Here is a 22,133-nt window from a genome sequence, read left to right on the forward strand (position 1 = left end):
AGGCGTCGTTCGAGGTGCACGCTCTCAAGGAGGCGCAGACGCTGCTCAAGATGCAGGAGGCCTTTGACCGCGACCTGACCGATACCTTCACGGGGCTCAGCGTCAACGAGACCATGTTTAAGCTTATTCGGCTAGGGTACCACAAACGTGCGACAAAGATCCAGAGCGAGTTCAAGGTACCAGAGAAGGTTGCGTGGTGGCTCAGGTTAGTAATTTCTTTCTTCCTTCGTGTCCTTGTTCCTCCACGGCTTCTAGTCTATCCGTCAACCCCTCTCTATTCCGTTGCCAAGACGGAGAGGTATCACACGACTGCTAACCCCCACCTTCTTCTTCATAATAGACTACGCGCCCTGGTTGCAAAGCGAGACTGGAACGAGATTGAAGAGCTCGCAAAGACGAGAAAAAGCCCGATTGGGTGGGAGGTAAGCTTTCCTTCACGAACAATCGACTACACACTGTCACAAAACCATGAAGAAACCCGCGTGTTCGGCGTACCGCTGTTCTCCGTGGACACGTCGGAATTACAATTTACTGTAAACCGAATGACGGAAAGGAAAACCAGCTAACCTCCGAGCGCAGCCGTTTTACAACTTCATGCTGCAGGCGGGTAACCCGCGGCTGGCGGCGGTCTTTGTGCCAAAGTGCACGGGACTGGAACCGGGAACGACCATTACCATGTACGAAAAGTGCGGGATGCGGGTCAAGGCGGCGGAGGAGGCGGTGAAGCTCAAGGACGCCGAGGCGTGGGGTAGGCTCCTCGAGGCGGCGGGACGGGGAACGCAGGAGGGGCGGGAGATTGAGAAGCTCGGAGCCGCGGTTTTCAAGAAGTGAGGCTGGCGATTGTTTTTTTGCGAAGGCGAGGTAGGCGAAGCATTTGACGCTTTCTTCGAGGACGAAGATGATGAGATCAGACGAAGGAGAGGGGGGGGGGGGCGCGGGGTGCCAGGGTTAAAAGGGGTTGTCGTCGGTGTTTTGATCTCCCTCCTTACCATACCATACGTAATCTGACCAGAATTAAGGTGATGCTCCGCGGCTGCTGTCGAAGATGAGGAGCTCTTCCTTGAGAGTTTGCGTTTGAGGCGATGTACATATGGGAATGGGGGTCGTCGTCGATCCGGGGTACGCTTGCCCACCGGCTGGTCGGGAACTAGGATTTCCCCAGGGCCAGGACGTGCGTGCGCGTAACGTGATTTCTAGCTTTGTCGAAGTCTTCACGGCCGATTATGCCAAAGGGAAAACTCAGGCCATGCCAAGCCCTAGTCTACCAAATGTGCCGGATCGTCTAGCTGTCTGACAGGCTAACATCGATTCTTTGACGATTGCTTCCGGATACAGCTTGGCTTGGCAGACGTCTAACATAGTTCGAAGTCTCGAGACGCTCAGCAAATCCAACTTGTCTGGCAGGTGTTGCAAGAGCAAGTGAAGAGAGGGCATGAAGAGGTCGCGTGACAGATTGATCTACACGTGGGTGAACCACGGGAGACCGCCACGCCGACACAGGCTCCAGGGTTCGACGACGGGTGCTCGCGAGCTAAGATAGCGCTGCGGATGAGGTTTGATGCTGTTTGCTTTTGAATGTCAGTTTGTCGAAGGGCAAACAATTGGATTTTGGTCCTAGGAACAAACGCCCCTTTTGGCAGTGAGATTGCATATGTGGAATAAGGCGACGAGCCAGGGGCCGTGGTCTCAGATGGGACACAAGGGAGCAATGCAGAGGGCGATGTTCTAGGTTGAACCTAGGGCGGCTCTGGCGGGAGGTCTTCTTGAATCAGGTATTAGGTTCTGGGGGACACCATCTCGGAGGATTGATGGAGCATGGGGGCGACGACGGTCCGATATGCCATGCTATGCGCAAAAGGTTTTTTCTGAACATGTTTGCTCGGGAGCGACAAAGCATGAGCGAAAAATCGGTTGAAGCAGGTTCGTCTTTACGCAGAGATGAATACCGCGAATGCCAGTGGGTGGCTGACAGTGAATACTAAGTTTCGTTCTGTAACGCCCTAGTGACTGGTGATGGAGGGCAAGGAAAAACAGCCCCGAGTCAACTTTGGCTGACTTTTTTGGGCCATCAGCAGTGTTAGTGGCCCAATACCTACGTGTGCCCAGGACGTAAGATGTGCTGATTGCAACAGATCATTGGCGTGTGGCGTCTCCTTGAGCAAGCGACGTCAAGCGCTGACCACTGTAACCGAGATGCTGGGAAAGGCGGATCTAGATCCTCATCTCTGGGCATGCGCTGAGCCTGCATTTGGCCAAGATGAGACGAAGGCGACTAGAATATGGGAATTGCATAACAGTCACAGTGCTGAAAGCAGCCGTCCGGGAATAGGTTTCTACAAAGAGCGAGCTGTAGGTAAAGGCGGACGGAATTGGGGTCCACAGCGGGCTCGGCCCCGGAGAAGAATCGGAGGGCGCATGAGTTGAGGCGTCTGCCGCCAATGAATGGTCTTGGCAAAGCCTCCTCACGACAAGGAGGAAGCCGACTCAGGGTGGCGAGGCAAGGCGAGGCGACCAGCGGAAATTCGCTCTTTGGTTCAGCAGGCAGTATCGGGTTCGGATCCGTGTTCCTGATGAGCTCTCGGCCTTCTAGAAAAGTTCTTAATCATGGTTCTAGTCCCGCCAAGACAGTTGGCATCTGGTGTTGAGAGGTTAGGCGGAACGGAATGGACATGTCCCAGAGTTTGCTTTTGTTTTCGCAGTGTCGCAAGCGTTATGGTGGTGGTGAGTCGGATGAGGCTCGGGACAGCGGATGACGGACCGGACGAGTCAGTGGCAGAGGGACCGCATTCTTGAGTATGGCGGGTTCAACTCCCACATCGTCATTCAGCTTTCATCCATGTTGGAGAAAGTCTGTGATGAAACGACCATCGATCAAGACAAGCAGGGAGCTGTGGTGCCGTGAAGTTGTGATTTGCCTTGGGCACAGCGAACACTTGCAATGAGATCCTTGTGCTGGGGGGCGCCACAGTATCGGGGTGGGATTCCCAGCCTTCTGATGGACTTCCGGCGGGGGAAGATTTCCTGACCCAATCACCATAGCGGCCGAAGTGAAGGGACGGCATGGGAGCAAGAGAGTGACGGACGGAGGTGGCGGGGGTTCTCGGTCACACGCCTCGGTGCCTTTCGGTGGGCCTGAGGTTCCCTGCCTCCTATCGTGGGCGAAGGAGGTACTCGAGATGCAGGACGAGCAAAGTACCTTAATCCTCTCGGTTAGGTAAGGTAACCTTGGCAAAGCCGATGGCCTTGGACTCGTCGGACGCAACCCTCAACGGAGGGTCGAAGGGTCTATTCAGGGAGCTAGGGAGCTGGATGGCCGCTAATCTGGTGATTGCGTTAGCGCGAACAGCCCCCTGAGAAAATGGTTCGCCATTGTCTCTCGCGTGCGGCGTATCTAACCATAGGAAGCCTGCAGCTTGAGGACGAGGGACAAGCCAAAGGACCTCAAACCACTCACGCGGTGCTCTTGGTGGAGAGGTCACTCAAGAGTCTGCGGACGCGGGTGCAGAATGCAGAGAAACCCAGCGAATCGGCCGGCGATATGCTGGTCGGCTGCATGTCAAATCATTCCCGTCCGTGACAGCGGTGCAGTGGTGCTGTGGACGGCGCGGGTTTAAAGAAGTGGGCGAAGTGGATTATGAGGTATCCAAATACTGCAGCCGTCTTCTGTAGTTAGGCCGCGAGGAATGTGAGTTGGAGCAAGGTGAAGAAGTGAGCTGACTTTGTCATATCCAATTTTTGCGGTTCAGGAGGCTGGTGGTGGCCCTGTTGTGCCGTTATTCCAAGGTTGATGGACATGAAGCTGATGGAGACTATGTTTTCACTCCCTCTTTTTTGGTGGAGAGATGACGGTAGGCGACGGGAAGGCCGGAAATAACATGGCGCGTTCTTTTCTCTGCCGATGTCTGCTCTGATGTCTGCATCTGATGGGGAAACTTGCAAAGTGTCTAATCGTACGCCGTACGGTTGCTGTTAGGCTACCTTAGGCGGGAATCGCCGTCGTATTGGACCAAGGCAGGTACCAGTCACGATGGATCGTGTTCATGGAGCATTGCGGGAAGGTGTCGTAATGCGGTCTTAGTAACTGCTCGGACGTTGCCGACCCCCTTTTTCACTCACTCCTTTACTAATTACCTCGAGACACCTAGCATCATAAATGCCATTGTGTTTGCCTTGCATTAAGGTCTCCATGAATGATGACAAGCTCAGAGAAAAGATCGTGAGATGCCCTGATCTTGATGAGCAGCGATGAGGTAAAGTGAGAACTGGCAGAGGCTTTGCAGATGGTGATTCATCTCCTGGCCAGTGCCGTGCACTCTGGTCGCGGATGCTCTTTTGAGATGATCGTGCCTGCCTCACTTCCTGGGATCTGAAGCATTGGCCATCGCGCAGATGCAGACACCTCCTGTGCTCCTTCCTGCCTTCACACCGGTACCTGCCCGACTGCCTTACCTTAGTATGGCGTGTATGGATAGCACCTTCCATTGAGTGCCAAAGTGTCTCTCGTCTCGTGTTGCAGCCCCGTGCTTCCGCGGAAAGAAGGCGAGACAGAGCACCTGCCTTGTCCAACTCTGAGTGGTCCCGGTGGTCGACGATCGAGAAAGCCAAAAGGCACTTTGGGATGAAGAAGGTGCGAGGGCGTCCCGTGCTACCTACTGCGTAAGTGAAGGCAGGTACGCTTGGGCGGACTTTCCACCACTTCATCTCAGATTCCCAGATCTTTCCGCCGCCCTTCACTGATGGGGCCGGTGTATCTCCGATGCTTCGTTAATCTTCCTTCCGTCTCTTCCATTCAAGCATCCCACCCAACTCCCAATGCCTCAACACCTACCTCACTTTACCGGTAGGTACTCAACTTTCCAGATGACTGACGACGCATCCGGTCTGACTTCTCCGACCATCTTGTTCCCTTCCGATGACGGGACTTCGATCCAGCTTTGATCCAGCTTCCTGGAGCTGGGCTGCCGCTGGGCTTGACACTGAGACCCCCAACCCAAATGACCCTGCCGTGTGTCTGTGCTCCGCCGTTCTCGTTGCTTCTTCTAACCATTCTGTACATGGCAGCCGCGCATCTCCCGATTCAAAAACCGATTTGACCGCCCGCCTCAAGGCGCATGCAGAATCCGAGACGACTATTTCGACACCCATCCCTCCGGTAGCGGCCCGCATGTGCTTTTGATCTGTTCCAACTTGAACACTCAACCGGCGGGAGAGGAGAGAGACAACGGGTCATGAACTGGCAGCAACGCGGCCTCATCGCTGTATTATCATTAGACATCATCGACGTCGTCGGTCACGGCATTTCTTCCCATGAGCAACTCCATGTGTGCCACACCGACGTCCATCTGTATTCGTAGGCACGAATAATAGCGTACCTACACTACTGCGTACCCATCCGCATCCACTGGATATCCCGGCCAACCCACACGCTTGCAGCAAGCATATCCAGGCGCATTGGATCCTTTCCCTTGCACCCCTGGCCCTGGCTCGCCTCTACGTCCCCTCACTCCCTCTAGCCAGTCTTCTGTCCGGCCCTAAACCAAAGGCAACGCCGTAACACTATCAACAACGTCCCCTGCCATTCCCGGCCCAGAAAGACGAGAACACACGCACATCTCAAGGCTCAATCCCTACCATACGGCAACTGCCACACCAATACGGGTCCCCTCACCCTGGTCGTGTGTCTGTTGCGGTTGCTTGCCAGAAGTCCAGACGTCGTCATTGTCCCCATAAACGCCCCCATCCCCCCCTCTGCCTTCAAGCAGGAGCAGACGGGAGAGGGTGAAGAGGGAAAAAGAAAAATTAAGTGGCACGCGCGCCAACGAAAAGCTGACCGACTGGGCTGGACCCCGACTTGTTCTCTTTACGTCCAAGTACCTGACCTGGACGATTACACTTCCGTGACTTCGTACCAGTTCCAGCTCCCACTGCCCAACTGCCCTGTCCTTGAGGCCCTTGCTTCATCGCCAGCCCAGCATCGAGACCAATTCTTCTCTTCTTTAGCTTGCGTCCCACCTAAGGTACGGTCCTCTGTACGAAGCACTCTATCCGTAGAGCCTACCTGACCTTACCTTACCTAGAGTCCACAGTACGGATACACCTAAAACTAGTCGTCTCGTGTCTCCCGCCCCCCATCGTGCCCTGCCAAGGTACTTCCATCCAGGACCACCACAAGTACCTTTTCTTTGGCCTGGCCTCTTTCTTTCGTCCAACCTCACCGTCCACGGCCGCGGCGCACTGCTTTCACGCCTAGTCCATCTGGCTGTCCGGGCTCTTCCTTAGCCACTTGACCCAACTGGGACTGACACTGACGATTACGACGAGGAACAAGAAGAAGTCGACGCCCGTCCTTCTTGGCTCCAAAGCCGAAATACTGACCCTTTCCCCAATCCAGCCGAGCACCACAGACATTCAAGCATCCTTCACTTGCAACTTTCTGTCGTCCAGACTAAAAAAACCGTCTTCCCCAGGCCTTTTTTCTGATCCCGGGCGTAATCTGCTTTTCTTGGTCCATAATACCACTCATCTCTCTCATCTCTTACTCTCGGACCTAACCTCCCATCTCCCTCCTGTCTCGACGATTCCTCCTTGGTCGTTCTCGTCCCTTTGGTCCCTCTGTCCAACCTCGCCTTGCCTCGCTGGCCCACGCCTTGACAGACAGGAACTCGGCATACAGAGCAGAAGAGAGTACCAACACCGAAGCTTGCTTTCTAGACAGGATCCAGCGACATTCCAAGCAAACACAAGCCGTCTAGACTTCCTCCACTCCCTCTCCCTTCCCTCTCTCTCTCTCTTATTCCACCCCTTCACCACATTCTTCCCATAACCTCTTTGACGCCCTCACTCTCTACTTGCACCCCAAGAGAGACACCCCCAACAAGGCAATCCACAATCCCATTCTCCAAGGGACAGGGAAAAGACAAAAAACCAAGCAAAATAGGTCACTCAGACAAGTCCGCCGACGCCCAGTGATTCAGCCAGCTAGTCAGCCAGACCGCCAGCCGAAACCCACGAGTCGAGAGCCGGCACCATTGCGACACTACCGCCTGATTTCCAGACGGATTCTAACCCTGCGGCGGCCACTACTGCTTATTGCACCCACCGCCAAAAACAGTCACGTCTAGCCTAACAAACACCACCCATTCTTCTTTTCCTCCCAGGCTCCCCTCCCCCCCTCGAGGCGCAAATGTTTACACAACCAGTCGCATCGCCACCGACCGTGGGCCCCGTGCCGACGTCTGTCACCAATCCCGCTTCACCCTCAACACGATCCAGTCGCCTGAGAGGCCTCAGTTATCTCCGCAGCTACACTCAAAATCATATTTTGTCCCGAGAACATAGTAGCCAGGGCTCCAACTCTCCAACATCAAACTCGCATTCCCACGTCGCCGCCCACTCACACTTTCACCACAACACCGGCACCAGCCCGCACTCTCAGACCCAAACTCAAACTCAAAATCAAAACCACCACAACAGTCGTCCTGGTTCTGGTCGCCCAACCCCCGGTCTGCAGCGTTCCCTCAGCTATTCGCCTACTTCAACCCCTCGTCGCTCCGACACCGACGCCCATCTGAACCCTCTGTCGCTCGTCGCCTCACTACAGGAGTCACCATCATCGTCAACCTCCTCCGCCAACAGGGCTTCCACCACGCCCTCTTCGCCTGCCGTCGAGCGCCCGCCAGTGGATGCGCTCCCCTCTATTCTCGACGACGTCATTGCCAGCGGCAGCACCAACAGCCACATCCGGCAGCAATCTGACCAGCAGCCACAGTCGACCAACGACGCTGGAGCCGCGAACATGACGAGAGCACGCGCCTCTACTACGGGCGACGCCCCTGTCGCAGCCTCCCCCGCGCCCGAAAATCTACCTTCGATCCGATTTTCTGCCTACTATGACCCCCGTGCGACACGTCCCAGCCTGACCTTCCCTCCAGTCTCGAGAACGTTGCCCTCGAATGGCGACATCATCAGGGTCGGCCGCTACTCAGAGCGAGACAACCAGCCCAGCATCCCCAAACACTCCTTCGGCCGCGCCCGTTGGTTTCAAGAGCAAAGTTGTCAGTCGCCGCCATTGCGAATTTTGGTATGACGAAGGTAAATGGTACATCAAGGATGTCAAGAGCTCGTCAGGCACCTTCCTCAACCACATTCGACTCAGCCCTCCAGGAACGGAATCCAAACCATTTCCCGTCAACGATGGCGATATCGTGCAGCTCGGCATAGATTTCAAAGGCGGCGAGGAAATGATCTTCCGCTGCGTCAAGATGAGGCTGGAGCTGAACAGAGGCTGGCAGAACAAGTTGAACACGTTCAAGTAAGTTGACCCAATTTCGACCGTATCCGCCCTGGCGCTTACATCATGCAGCATGGCGACGCACAAGCGATTGCGGAACATGACCGCAGCCAACTCGGCGAATTCCTCGACGCAGGACTGCTCAATTTGTCTCAACTCTATCGCGGTATGTAGCCGCTGTGCGAACGGATCCCCACATTCCTTGAGGGCAAGCAAGCTAATTGTCTCCTAGCCCTGCCAGTGCTTGTTCGTGGCGCCTTGCTCACATACCTGGCACTTCAAATGCATCCGGTCTCTACTAAATTCTCCCCAATACCCCATCTTTGTTTGCCCTAACTGCCGCATGGCCGCCGACCTCGAAGCGGATATTGAGGATCCGGAGGAGGATTGGGAGCAAATGGAGGAAGACGAGGAGCCTGAACAAAAACAACAAAAGCAGGAGGACAAGGAGACACCGGCTGTCCCGATTGCGCCCTTGGCAGCTCCCGCAGCCGTTGTCAGCTCGAGGCCTCAGCTCCCTGAAATCGGCACCGATGATGATGCCATGGACGATTTCACGGTGGCCTTGGACCGTGCAAGAACCGTCGCCGAAGCTCCAGAAGCAGCGCCGAGGACTGTCGCACCCCATACATCCATCCCCCCTGTTCCGATCCCAGCAGTCGGCGTGGCCCAGACAACTGCACCGCGAAGCGGCCGAGATACCCGAACTCCCTCGCCCATTGGTAATCACTTGGTCAACGCTACTGAAGGCCCTATAACCCCGCGTAACGATGCTGGTCCATGGGTCTTTGACGGCAGTGCAGGGCGTCGTGCTGCCGAGGCGTCCAGCGGAATGCGAAGTCTTGATGCCGCCGCCGAAATGGAAGTTGACCGGTAGAGCCGGTACAGACGTTTACGCAGAGGCATGGTAGGGAGACGTCAAACTACCGGCCTAAAGCATAGGTCAAGTTTTGTCCCCCAGGCATAGAGTGACGCACCCTCACGGAAACGTGCGCGCCAACTACGAAGACGGCGAGAGAAGGAAAGGAGAAATGTGTTACCTGTTGCGCAGGATTGAGCGAATAAGTTGCATGAGCGAAGGCGTGGAATGGTGTATGGCGTTTGACTGCATTGTGGATCGCTGTATGCAAACCATAGCGAAACAGAGCTATGGTGTTACTTCTCGACTAGGTTTACGGAGGCGGGCTCAATGAAAGGGCTGGCATTTTCTACTTCGGTTACGACAGCGGCTTCTACATGAATCAGGGAGATTCGCAAGCCAGGAGATGGATTCATAGCATTCTTCTAATACAGGATTGGCGAGCCTTAAAACTCGCCTTATCGATACAAAACGTTGCAATGGGGGACTGGATTATAATCCTCTTGTTGATTACAATTTGGTGCCAGTCGCATGTTAATGACTTGGCTAGTAAACTTGGGGAAGTGTTTTTCAATGGGTTGGACTGTGTTTTGAGCGGTGCTTACGAGATCTCCGAGCCATGAGACGACACAATTCGCGGAATACGAGCGGCGCTGCTCCCAAATGACGTCTCTTTGATAGATGCATCGTCTGCCATCTGATTGGCTGAGTGCGGTACCCCACAAAGACCGACAGTACCGGGACGATAAGGCGATAAGCAGCACCAAGAATTGGATGCGTCAACTCCCGTGAGCACCGAACTTTTCCATAGCCTCGCCATTGTGCACCATCAACCAACAACCGCCAGGGACCACCATTGATCGCACACACTTCGACCGATCATCCGAAGCACATATCACAGATCTCACACACGATGCTTCGATCATTGGCGACGCGCCTCCCGCGGCGCGCGGTCGCTTCCACAACCCCCCGTCTTACTACCAGCTTCCGCCCCTCTATCTCTACTCCCTCTTCCCGCCGGGGACTCGCGACGATCATCGAAGCCATCCCGAAAGAGCCGACAGACCTCGATGCCATCACAACCCTCCCAAATGGCCTGCGCGTTGCCTCTGAAGCGCTACCGGGCTCCTTCTCCGGCGTAGGCGTCTACGTTGATGCTGGCTCCCGGTACGAGGATGCTGGCCTGCGGGGCGTTAGTCACATTATGGACAGGTTGGCCTTCAAGTCAACGGGCAGCCGCAGTGCAGACGACATGCTCGAGTCCGTCGAGGCCCTCGGCGGTAACATTCAGTGCGCGAGCTCAAGGGAGAGCATGATGTACCAGGCGGCGACGTTCAACGGCGCCGTGCCGACTACAATTGGGCTGCTCGCCGAGACGATTCGCGACCCGAAGCTTACAGAGGACGAGGTGCTTGAGCAACTTGGCACCGCCGAGTACGAGATCAAGGAGATTTGGAGCAAGCCGGAGCTTATTCTGCCGGAGCTCGTCCACACGGCTGCCTTCAAGGACAACACCCTAGGCAACCCCCTACTGTGTCCTGAGGAGCGTCTCGGCAGCATCTCGAGGGAGACGATCAAGCGGTACAGAGATTTGTTCTACCGTCCTGAGCGCATCGTCGTTGCGTTCGCGGGTGTTGAGCACACAGAGGCGGTCAAGCTGGCGGAGCACTACTTTGGCGACATGCAGCCCTCCTACCAAGAGCCCACACTCTCAAGGACAGGTTCAGAGACCTCCATCGGCTCCGCGGCCTCGGAATCCACAGACACATCCTCATCCGCCTCCGCCTCTTCCTCTCCCGTCCAACAACCCTCAAAGCTCCTCTCCAAAGTACCCTTCTTCAAAAACCTCTCCACTTCAGCACCAACCAACGCCTCCGTCCAGAACAGCAGCACATCGCAGCTCTACGGCATCAACTCACCAGCCCACTACACCGGCGGCTTCCTCTCCCTCCCGCCCCAACCCCCGTCCCTGAACCCGAACCTCCCGACCTTCACTCACATCCACCTCGCCTTCGAGGGCCTCCCCATCTCCTCGGACGACATCTACGCTCTCGCGACCCTGCAAACGCTTCTCGGCGGCGGCGGCTCTTTCTCCGCCGGCGGTCCCGGCAAGGGAATGTACTCCCGCCTCTACACAAACGTCCTCAACCAACACGGCTGGGTGGAATCCTGCGTTGCCTTCAACCACTCCTATACCGACTCCGGCCTCTTTGGCATCTCCGCCAGCTGCATCCCCGGCCGTACGGCGAGCATGCTCGACGTAATGTGCCGCGAGCTCCGCGCCCTCACCCTCGACACGGGATTCTCGGCTCTCAAGGCGGCGGAGGTCAACCGCGCCAAGAACCAGCTCCGCTCGAGCTTGCTCATGAACCTCGAGAGCCGTATGGTGGAGCTCGAGGATCTCGGTAGGCAGGTGCAGGTCCACGGGCGCAAGATTCCCGTCACGGACATGTGTCGCAAGATTGAGGCGTTGACAGTCGAGGACCTCCGCCGCGTGGCGCGTATTGTCGTCGGCGGGCTGGTCGAGAACCCCGGCAAGGGCAGCGGGGCGCCGACGGTTGTGTTGCAGGAGGCGCAGGCGCATGGTATTAGCACGCACACTATTGAGTGGGAGGCGATTCAGAATACAATTTACGACTGGCAATTGGGGAAGCGGTAAGAGAGGTGTGCTTTGTTCAGAGGCACGCGTAGGATAACGCTGAGCGACGGGAAAGCTGGCTCGGCTAGGGATGTTGTCTCGATAGATTGTAGCGATCGCGGGCTGTGTTGGGATAGAGAGATGGCACAGGAAGCGGCCATGATTTGTATCATAGAAGAGAAAAGAGACAGAAGAGCACTCGACGAGTCGGGAAGGGTTGTGTAGGGTGAAGTGTAAAAGTATTTAATGGCTGACTGGGCAATTATCGAAACAAAAAGGGGGCTTTCCTCCAAAGACACATTTTGTGTCCTCGTAGCAGCAGCTTTGTAGAAAAAAATATCCCCTTTTCATTCAACCGCAGATATCAAACCAGATGATAATGTCTTGTGCACTATTTACTGGAGTAGCAAGCAAAGGAGTTCATGGCATGTGAAGGTGTTTGAATAGTGTATTGAATTTGTGTACATTGTAATATCTGTCCTGTGTCGTAGTAGGGTAAAAACACCCGAGGATCGTGTAATAGTTGTAGTGTATGTTTAGTCTAGGTATTCGTCTTCCTTCCCCAAAGACAAGAAACGCCAGTGAATCCATCCCATCAAGCTGTAGCCGCTAAACTCCTCCCACAAAGAGACAAAGAAAAAAAAAAGGATGAGAAATGGGTGATGGCGTTGAGATGAAGCTCTGTCCTGGTCCCATGAAGCGCGGAGAGGTATGCTCAAGTTACGCCATCGCCCTCAAAGCTTCAACCGAATCGCCTCAAGCCGATACTTTACATCCTTGAGCGCCTTCGTAACAGGCTTCCACTCATCAAATTGCCGCAGCAGCTCCTCCGTCTCAGACGACAGCTCGGTACGAACGAAGTCCTCCTCCAGCAGGCCGCGCATGATCCACGGCAGGTGATACGGGTTCGGGTTCGCGACAGAAGCGCCGGCTCCGGCACCCGTCGAGTCGCGGCGATGGGCGACGGTAGCGGGCACGTTGGGGCGGACGTCAGACGTCTCGAGGGCGTGTGTGAGCGCGAGGTCGTAGACCTGGTCGTCGTAGTAGAGGCGCGAGTGGCCTTCGCCCGAGTAAAGGCTGCCTGCGAGCGGGGTGGAGAGTTCTCTTATCAGTCCATGGTCTGAGACACCTAGGTTGCGGAGTTTGAGGGCGAAACCGACAAGGTGGGCGATGCTGTATGAATGTGTTAGTGGTGCGTATGGAATGCAGGGGTAGCGAATCCGCTCACAAATCTGGCGCGTGGATGCGGCCGTCGATGAATACAGCGCGGTAGATGTAGGGGTGAGATGCTGGTGAATAGATAGCTGACTCCATAGGCACGAGCTGGTCGTCAATGCTGCCGATATATGTGATTCTTGCGCCGTACTTCAGGACTTCTTTGAGCGAGTGCTCGTATCTCTTGGAAATTTCGCTGTCTGGGTTTGAGAATTCCCACAACTCGTTGGCGGCTCCCATGAGAATTCCCATACTCGACTTGTAGTCTGGGAACGGACCCAACGAGACTCCGGCTGTGGACGTCAGTTGTCATTCTTAAAGCGGGCTGTCTGGAAAATGCCTTCAATGACTTACCCATTGCGCAAACGCCGATTTTGGCATTCGTTATTATGCCCAGATCTATCAACTTCGCCAGCAGCATGACTCCTACAGGCACACCTTGAGAGTGACTGGCGACCAGAATGAGATCAGCATTGCGAATGTGCTCAATCCAGTTAAGAAGAAGCTTCCACAAGTTGTCCACTCTGTCCGCAATCTTCCCGTCACCCTCCAAAGCGACCTTTTCGATTTCGCAGTCGGGGCATCCATGGGCATCGGTCCATCTCCTGATGGCTTCGGCGCCAAGATTTGCGAAGCGCAATGATGTCCCTGTCGGTTGGCCGACCATGGGTCTCAGATACATCGCCGGGAAGAGTCCGTGTACGCCAATCGCGATAGCTTTCTTGATCTTTGGCGTTTCCTTTACCTTATAAACATGATTCGCCGGGGGCTGCTGCGTGCGAAGCAACAAGGAGGTAATTTGTTTGATGATGGATGGGTTGTCTTTCATCCGATAGGTACTCCCAAACGATGGTAAGAGCAGATTCGCAGGTATTGCTTTCGAAAGTGTTTCTTGGCTTGGGCTAGCCTTTGGTGTGCCTGGTTTCAGGGGTGGTTCTTTGGGTGTCGTTTCCGCCAAAGAAGCCTTCGATGAGGCCACCGATTCCGGCCGATTTGGTGTCCCTGGCCTAGATGGTATGTCCAGGTCCATCGACTGAGGACGGTTTCTCTTACTCTTCCTTCCAAATGTTGATGGTGCTGACGCGTTACCTACCTTGGTACTTTTGGACGACTTTGCATCTTTAGTGGTCTTGGCATTCTTCCCGTCTTTCGTTGCTTGGTCTGACTGCGATTGTTCGACACTGATCCCCGTATGCTCTGGGTGCGCTTCTGACCCCTGGCCAATAACCGCAAGCTCGCCTGACTCTGGCTGCGCTGTCGCTGTCTGGTTTTTACTTCCCTCAGCCTTCGGACGTGTGTCTCTAGACCAGAATGCCCAAGTAGAACCGGCTGAGGGTGTCTTGGCAGGCTCTGGCTTCGGTGGTGGTGCGTCCTCCATAGTCACGTCTTCGGGCTGCTTCACCGGCTCCTCAGGAGCCTTTGGTATCTCGGTGCTATCGTTGGGCTTCGGTGTGTCTGAGTCTGGAGGGTTCTCTGTCGCAGGAGCGTTCGAGTACCAGAAACCAAACCAAGAGTTTGTCGATGAGGGCGGGTTTGGGTCTTGATTTTCCACCGACGCCTCAGGGGCTGGTGTCTCGGCTGGTGGTGCAGGTTGGGGTTCTGGCTCTGGCTCTGGTACAGGATCTGCCTCCTTTGGTGTCTCTTCGACCGGCGTGAATGACTGTGTTTCTGTTGCTGGGGCCCGTGCTAGCCACCCAAACCAGCCTGATGCTGTAGCCGGTGGCTCGACGCCTTGCGCTTGAGGCTCTTCTATCGTCTTGCTTGTATCGTCGGCTTTCGCCGGTGTTCCCTCTACTGCTTTACTACTCTCCGTCGATGGAGCCTGCGCTTTAGCACCACCGCCTTCCTTCTTGATCGTTGAGTCTCCTTCCGGCGTCGCAGCTCCGTCCTCAGGTATCTGTGGTAATGATGCTGACGAATCGACCGGGCCGTCGAAACTCGCCGAATCAATACTCTTTTTGGTGTCGAATCTTCGAAAATCGGGGGTACTGGAGGGCTTCGAAGTGCCTCCGAAAATGGTTTCTCGTGCCAGTTGGGTCGATGCGGAAGTTTTTGGGACGCGTGGCCAAGAGCCGTACCAACTTCGCGCCTTGCGAACCTGCATCTTGGAATTAATCTTTGCGCCCCAATAACCTGCAGTGCACTATAATGAAGAACCTACCTGTTTCTGTGAGTTCTGTGGTTTGTTCTTCGTCTCGCTGCCGCTTCTGTCCCTCATCAGAGGCATCTCTCGCGTCGGGCGGTTCGCGGGTTCTGAGACGGCTGTGACCTGTGACGTAGCCGACGTTGGGATCGCAGGGGCAATTGCCGCAGGCGGTGGACTCGATGAGCTCGGCGCAGATGGAGTGGTACGCTGGCGCTTTCGAGGAGACATGGCGGAGGAAAGGTTTAGTCGCGGGGGAAAATCGGGCGAGCAGGTTGAAAGTCAATCTGCCGCATATTCGTTATGAGAAATCAGTGTTGGAGGCTGGTAGGAAATGAGAGCAACTGGCCGTTGTTGTTGAATGAGTTGCCTGGGATGGTGGCGCCCACGTTTGGCGGGCGACCTGGGATCTGTGTCCAGGCGCAACCTGGCGCTATTAAGGTACTCTTTGTAGTAGGTACTTTGGGTCGGGTGGTCTGGCGGCAGGTGCAGACGGCCAACCCCTCCAAATGACACCCTGCTGATTAGATAACGTACCTTAGTCTCGCCAGCTGCTCGGTGGCCGCCACCTCGGCTTTCAATGATGACCATTTCCCCCAGCGCCCACCTGCAGCCGCCCACTTTCTGGTGGAGAACCCGATAAGCCATTTTGTCTTATCGTTATCGTTATCACCTTGCATCCCGCGTCCATAGGCGAAAAAAATGTTTTGAGTGGAGTAGTCGCAAGAAAGGTTCCTGGGCCTTTTTTTTTTTCCCTTCCTCTCCGATCTCAATATCGAGTCCAGGACTGTTGCAAGCAATTGCAGCTGATTTTCGGGCACAAACACAACCATGAGCTCTCTCAAGCGAAAGGATGCCCCCGGGGGTACTCCTCCATCAAAATCGGCAAAGGCCTCCAAGGTGTCCCGGCCCTCGAAGCGCGATACTCCCAGCAAGGACAAGGCGGACAAGAAGAGGACTGAAGATGCTCCTGCGCCTCGAGCTCCCGCAGTCTCAGCGCTGCTCAAGGAGGACGAGCCTTTGTTCCCGCGTGGAGGCGGCAGTGTCCTTACACCCCTCGAACAGAAGCAGATTACCATGGAGGCAAAGGCAGACGCCGCAAAGGAAGAGGCCGAATTGTTCGACACAAATGTGAAGGGAAAGGCAAAGAAGGAGAAGAGGAGGAAAGCAAAGGATACCAAGGATACGAAGCCTGCAAGAGATGAAGATGCAGTCAAGATTGAGGGTCTCAACTTCAAGGTATGGCATTCCTGTCTCCATTGGAGTAAACGTAGCTAACACCGTAAAAAGCGATTGGTGAAGGGCTCTTTGGTGCTTGGTCAGATTAGCCACATCGACCCGGTCCAACTAACAATCGCGCTGCCGAACAACCTTACAGGAACTGTCTCGATCGCTGCGATCTCGGATACGATTAACTCCAAGCTCGAGAAAGACGCCGCCGACGAGAGCGAAGACGACGACGAGGACGAAGACGACGAGGGCATTGACCTCAAGTCCATGTTCAAGGTCGGCCAGTACGTTCGCGCACATGTTCTGTCGACCGCAGACGAGTCCGGCACCGGCAAGCCCAAGCGCCGCATCGAGCTTTCCCTCCGGCCTACCGATGCCAACACTGGTATTTCCAGTGACGAAGTCGTCGGATACACAACCCTCATGGCATCTGTCACCAGCGTCCAGGATCATGGTTACGAGATGGACTTGGGTATTGAGGGCGATCTGAAGGGTTTCTTGGCTAAGAAGGAAGTCGGTCCTGACATGGATGAGGCTAGCTTGCGACCAGGCGCCGTCTGCCTGTGCGTCGTGAAGGCCGTTACAGGCATCATTGTCCAGCTATCGACCGATCCTCTGAAACTGGGCAACACCTCCCTCGTGGCGTCGAGCGCTCCGACAATCAACTCTTTCTTGCCCGGTTCCTTGGCCGACGTTCTGCTCACCGAGGTGACTAGCAGAGGTCTGCAGGGAAAGCTCCTTGGCCACTTGCCGGTTACCGCCGATTTGATTCACTCAGGTGTTGGTCCCGATGGTGTCGACTTGGAAGCCAAATATAAGGTGGGCAGCCGCGTCAAGGCCAGAATTATTTGCAACTTCCCTGCCGCGCGAGAGCCCAAGCTCGGTATGTCTCTACTGCCGCACATCGTCTCTTTGCAGCCCAAGTCATCCGGCAAAGGCAGCAGAGCCAAGGCTCCCCTTGACCTGCTCCCCATTGCTTCGTTTGTGGAGGAGTGCACTGTGCGCCATGTCGAGCCTGAGATCGGTCTCTACGTCGACACTGGCGTTCCTGGCATCTCCGGTTTTGTTCACATTTCTCGCGTGAAAGACGGCAAAGTCGACGCACTGTATGAAGGCAGTGGGCCTCACAAGGTTGGCTCAACACACCGCGGAAGAGTCGTCGGATACAGCCCTCTGGATGCCATGTTCCTGCTGTCATTTGAGCAGACCATCCTTGACCAGCCCTTCATCCGCCTCGAGGATGTTCCCGTTGGAGAGGTCGTTTCTGGCAAGATAGAGAAGGTCATTATCGGTGAGAACGGCATCAGTGGCTTGATCGTGAAGCTGGCCGAGGGCATCAGTGGTTACGTACATGAATCACATTTCGCCGATGTCAAGCTCCAGCACCCCGAGAAGAAGTTCAGGGAGGGAGCCACCGTCAAGGCGAGAGTGCTCTCGGTGCGTCCGCGAAAGCGCCAGCTCCGCCTTACCTTGAAGAAGACTTTGGTCAACTCGGAAGCGCCGATCATCAAGAATCTCGAGGAGGTCGAAGTTGGTCTGCAATCCCCGGGAACAATCACAGAGATCGGCTCTGCCGGTGCCCAGCTCGAGTTCTTTGGCGGTGTCAGAGGATTCCTGCCAGTGTCACAGATGAGCGAGGCCTACATCAAGGATCCTAGAGATCACTTCCGTGCCGGCCAGGTTGTCAGTGTTCACGTCCTCAGCGTGACCCCCGAGGACCGCAGGATGATTGTTTCGTGCAAGGATCCCTCAGCTTTTGGTCTCGACAAGCAGGCTGCGCTCAAGGCACTGAAGGTTGGCGACATCGTCTCTGCCAAGGTCAGCCAGAAGACGGAAGATGAGGTCTACGTTGATCTTGAGGAGAGTGGTCTCAAGGCCATCATCCGCACCGGCCACCTCTCGGATAAGTCTGCCAGCAAGACCCAGGCCGCTCTCAAGCGCATTAATGTCGGCAACACTCTTACGGATCTCATGGTCTTGGACAAGAACGAACTCAGGCGTGCTGTTATCCTTACCCAAAAGCCCAGCTTCATCGAAGCCAGCAAGAACGGCAAGCTTCTGACAAGCGTCGAGGATGCGATTCCCGGTGCCGTTGCGCCCGCCTACGTCCGGGAGATTGGCCCTCATGCTGTTTACGTCCAGTTTGGTGGCAATGTCACCGCCATCCTCCCCAAGAGCAAGTTGCCGAAGGATGTGCAAGACAAGGAGGCATTCGGCATGCGCAAGCACCAGAGCATCGAGGTCAAGATTGTGTCCTCCAACCCTGAGCAGAACCGCATTATTGTTGCGCCAGCCTCGGCTGATGAGCCTGCTCCCACGGTATCAGAGTCCGCCGTGAACTCTGTCGACGACAGCATCAAGACACTCGACGATGTCGCGCTTGGCACTATTCTCAATGCCCAGGTCATGTCCGTCAAGAACACGCAGCTGAACGTTAGGGTTGCCGACAACATTCAGGGCCGTATCGACGTTTCACAGTTCTTCGACAAGTTGGAGGACATCACCAACCGCAAGAACCCCTTGCAGAAGGTCAAGGCGAACGAGATCATCCGCGTGCGTGCTATCGGCATTCATGACTCCAAGAACTACCGCTTCCTGCCTTTCTCCCACCGCTCCACACACTCCGTCATCGAATTCTCTGCCAAGAAGAGCGACCTGGAGACCGAGGAGGTCGAACTTCTATCCTACGATAGCATCAAGGTTGGCTCTTCCCACGTCGCCTTTGTGAACAACCACGGTAAGAACTGCTTGTGGGTCAACATCTCACCCACTGTTCGCGGCAGAATCGGCATCATGGACGTTTCCGACGACCTCTCTCACGCTGGCAATCTCGAGAAGCACTTCCCCATTGGTTCTGCTCTCAAGGTTCGTGTGGTCTCGGTCGATGCTGAGAAGGGGCACCTAGACCTGTCAGCTCGATCATCCAGCGGCTCTACTGAGGTTACTTGGGACTCTCTCAAGAAGAACGTGGCCCTCCCCGGTAGAGTGACCAAGATCAACGACCGCTCTGTCATGATCAAGCTTAGCGAGTCTGTTTCTGGACCGGTTCACTTGGTCGATCTTTGCGATGACTACGATCAAGCCAACACTCTCAAGTACAACAAGGGCGAAATCATTCGCGTCTCGGTGGTGGAGGTCGACAAGAGCGACAAGAGACTCAGGTTATCAACCAGACCCTCCCGCATCCTCAGCTCCACATCTCCTGTCGCAGATCGCGAAATCACCAGGGTGTCTCAGATCGCCTCTGGAGACATTATCCGTGGTTTTGTAAAGAATGTGACTGACAAGGGTGTCTTCGTGCAACTTGGCGGTACCGTCTCTGCTTTGGTCAAAATTGGCAACTTGTCTGATCGTTACATCAAGGACTGGAAGGGCAACTTCCAAGTCGATCAACTAGTGAAGGGCCGAGTGATCAAGGTCGACGCCGCTACCAGCCAAGTCGAACTTAGTCTCAAGGCTTCCGTGGTTGAGAACGATTACACGCCCCCTGTGACGTACAAGGACGTCAAGGAGGGCCAAATTGTCACCGGAAAGGTCCGCAAAGTCGAAGAGTTTGGTGCTTTCATCGTTGTCGACAACTCCATGAACGTCAGTGGTCTGTGCCATCGCAGTCAGATGGCAGAGAAGCCTGTTGAGGATGCCCGTAAGCTTTACACTGAGGGCGATGTGGTCAAGGCCAAGATTCTCTCAGTAGACGAGGAGAAGAGACGCATCACATTCGGTCTTAAGCCTAGCTATTTCGACGAGGACAGCGACATGGAGGACGTCGACGGAGGTGCGGATCTCGAGAGCGATGAGGACTCTGACGTTGAGATGGGAGATGGCGGCGCTCAACTCACCATCAGTGGTACCGATAACTACGAGGAGTCTGATGAGGAAGACGAAGAGTACGAAGACGGTGACGAAGAGGAGGATGAGGACAGCGATGTGGATATGGACGAAGATGCGACGGCTAGCAAGAGTCTCAGCTCTGGCAAGTACGACTGGACTGGCGACGCGTTTGACGACTCAGAAAACGAGTCAAAGGCCAAGTCAAAGAAGTCAAAGGCGACAGAAAAGAAGGAGAAGAAGAAGGGTGGCGAGATCCAGATTGACCGTACAGCCGATCTTGATGCCCACGGACCGCAAACCGCCACCGATTATGAACGTCTCCTGCTGGGTCAGCCCGACTCATCCCAGCTGTGGATCGAGTACATGGCTTTGCAGATGAAGGTCAGCGAGTTGTCCAAGGCTCGTGAGACTGCTGAACGGGCCATCAAGACGATCAACATCCGGGAGCAGACCGAGAAGCTCAACGTCTGGATCGCCTACCTCAACTTGGAGGTTGCTTATGGCACCAAGGCTTCCACCGAGGAGGTCTTCAAGCGCGCCTGCCAGTACAACGACGAGCAGCAGGTTCACGAGCGTCTGGCCAGCATCTACATTCAGTCCGGAAAGCTCAAGGTAAGCCGTTCAAATACTTCATTGCCATCAATCATTACTAACGCATCCACACAGCAAGCGGATGATGTCTTCCAATCACTGGTCGCCAAGTTCAAGTCAAAGTCACCAAAGGTCTGGGAGAACTACGCCCACTTCCTCCACGTGACGATGAACGAGCCCGACCGCGCGCGTGCCCTCCTACCCCGCGCGACCCAAGCCCTCGAGGAGCGTCACACAGCACAGCTGATGGCCTCCTTTGGCGCCCTCGAGTTCAAGTCGCCCAACGGCGATGCGGAGCGCGGCCGCACGACGTTCGAGACGATCCTCGCGACGTGGCCGAAGCGGTTCGACCTGTGGAACCAGCTGGCTGACCTCGAGATCGCGGCCGCCGAGCCGGACGCCACAGCGATCCGGGACGTGTTCGAGAGGGGCACCAAGGCCAAGGGCCTGAAGCCCAAGAAGGCGATGAAGTGGTTCAAGAGGTGGGCTGACTGGGAGGAGAAGATCAGCCCCAAGGGCAGGGACAAGGTGATGGCCAAGGCGCAGGAGTGGGTTGCCGCGGCGAAGGCCAAGAAGGGGGCTGCTGCTGAGGAGGACGATGAGGAGTGAAGAAAGCTGAAGATTCCCGGATATGTCATCGAATCGAAAAAAAGGAAAAGTTTTTGGTTGGTAATGAAAAATTATTTGCATGGGGGGCTCCAACTCATTGGTCAACCCCCCCTTGTTTGTACTTGGCTAGACTGAGCAGCTCTTTTTTTTTCTATGTGTCAATAACAGTACGAATAGGATAATATGACTATGTCCTGACCTGACCTGAAAGCTGCCAACCCAAGATTGCATGTATGGCCCGGCGTGCTTGGCTCCTGACACCGATGCTGACCGTCACCTGTAACTCACCTACTTTGCATTGACCAAATGCAGCCTAGCTTCATGGGTTGGGTAAAAGAAGGATGCAACTTGCCTGGGATCGACGCTGGGGTTAAGGGTGTCTTTGCTTCATTCTCCAAATGCCGACGAATGCGACCCAGAAGAAGGTCTCTAAGTCTAGAAGTCTAATGTGACCCGAAACTTCCCTCTCACCATTCGTAAAAGATTTTGCCTTTGGTCTCCCAATTGCCAACTGTCTGTCAAGAGACTTTCAGACAGCTGAACTCATTCTCTCTAACGAGTTAGCAAGATCAATAGTAGCAGGCTTGGCAGTGAGAAAAGGGGGGCTTAGTAGGTCTTCATGATTCGGCGACACAGCATCTCGAGCTGCGTCTGCAGCCAAGCCAACGCGTCCCAATAGCTAGATTCCCAGCGCATCTCAGTATATGCAGCACTCTGCAGGATTAAT

General features: G+C 55.2%; 5 protein-coding genes across 5 annotated transcripts; 4 read left to right on the forward strand and 1 right to left on the reverse strand.

The window, feature by feature from the left end:
• BDZ83DRAFT_107847 (uncharacterized protein) lies at positions 1-961 on the forward strand. The gene is made up of 3 exons (XM_060501064.1): positions 1-205; positions 341-422; positions 580-961. Exons 1-3 carry the CDS (start codon positions 51-53, stop codon positions 829-831), a joined length of 489 nt encoding a protein of 162 aa, XP_060359220.1. The 5' UTR covers positions 1-50; the 3' UTR covers positions 832-961.
• Positions 962-7,183: 6,222 nt separating this feature from the next.
• BDZ83DRAFT_723743 (uncharacterized protein) lies at positions 7,184-9,167 on the forward strand (the record flags this gene model as incomplete). Its single annotated transcript, XM_060512594.1, is given in 4 exon segments — positions 7,184-8,037; positions 8,048-8,311; positions 8,363-8,456; positions 8,523-9,167. 4 exon segments carry the CDS (start codon positions 7,184-7,186, stop codon positions 9,165-9,167), a joined length of 1,857 nt encoding a protein of 618 aa, XP_060359221.1.
• An 895-nt stretch (positions 9,168-10,062) lies between these two features.
• BDZ83DRAFT_757183 (insulinase) lies at positions 10,063-11,808 on the forward strand (the record flags this gene model as incomplete). Its single annotated transcript, XM_060514860.1, has 1 exon — positions 10,063-11,808. The coding sequence occupies one exon, from the start codon at positions 10,063-10,065 to the stop codon at positions 11,806-11,808; it is 1,746 nt and encodes a 581-aa protein (XP_060359222.1).
• A 713-nt stretch (positions 11,809-12,521) lies between these two features.
• Positions 12,522-15,376, reverse strand: BDZ83DRAFT_590494 (uncharacterized protein; the record flags this gene model as incomplete). The annotated part of the gene is made up of 4 exons (XM_060506343.1): positions 12,522-12,960; positions 13,016-13,295; positions 13,357-15,100; positions 15,164-15,376. The coding sequence occupies 4 exons, from the start codon at positions 15,374-15,376 to the stop codon at positions 12,522-12,524; spliced, it is 2,676 nt and encodes an 891-aa protein (XP_060359223.1).
• Positions 15,377-15,976: 600 nt separating this feature from the next.
• On the forward strand, positions 15,977-21,406 carry BDZ83DRAFT_757185 (S1 RNA binding domain-containing protein; the record flags this gene model as incomplete). The annotated part of the gene is made up of 3 exons (XM_060514861.1): positions 15,977-16,384; positions 16,436-20,818; positions 20,873-21,406. The coding sequence occupies 3 exons, from the start codon at positions 15,977-15,979 to the stop codon at positions 21,404-21,406; spliced, it is 5,325 nt and encodes a 1,774-aa protein (XP_060359224.1).
• Positions 21,407-22,133: the final 727 nt, after the last annotated feature.

Source organism: Colletotrichum acutatum (assembly GCF_030867785.1).
Source record: "Colletotrichum acutatum strain CBS 112980 chromosome Unknown BDZ83scaffold_154, whole genome shotgun sequence".
Taxonomy (NCBI): Eukaryota; Fungi; Ascomycota; class Sordariomycetes; order Glomerellales; family Glomerellaceae; genus Colletotrichum; species Colletotrichum acutatum.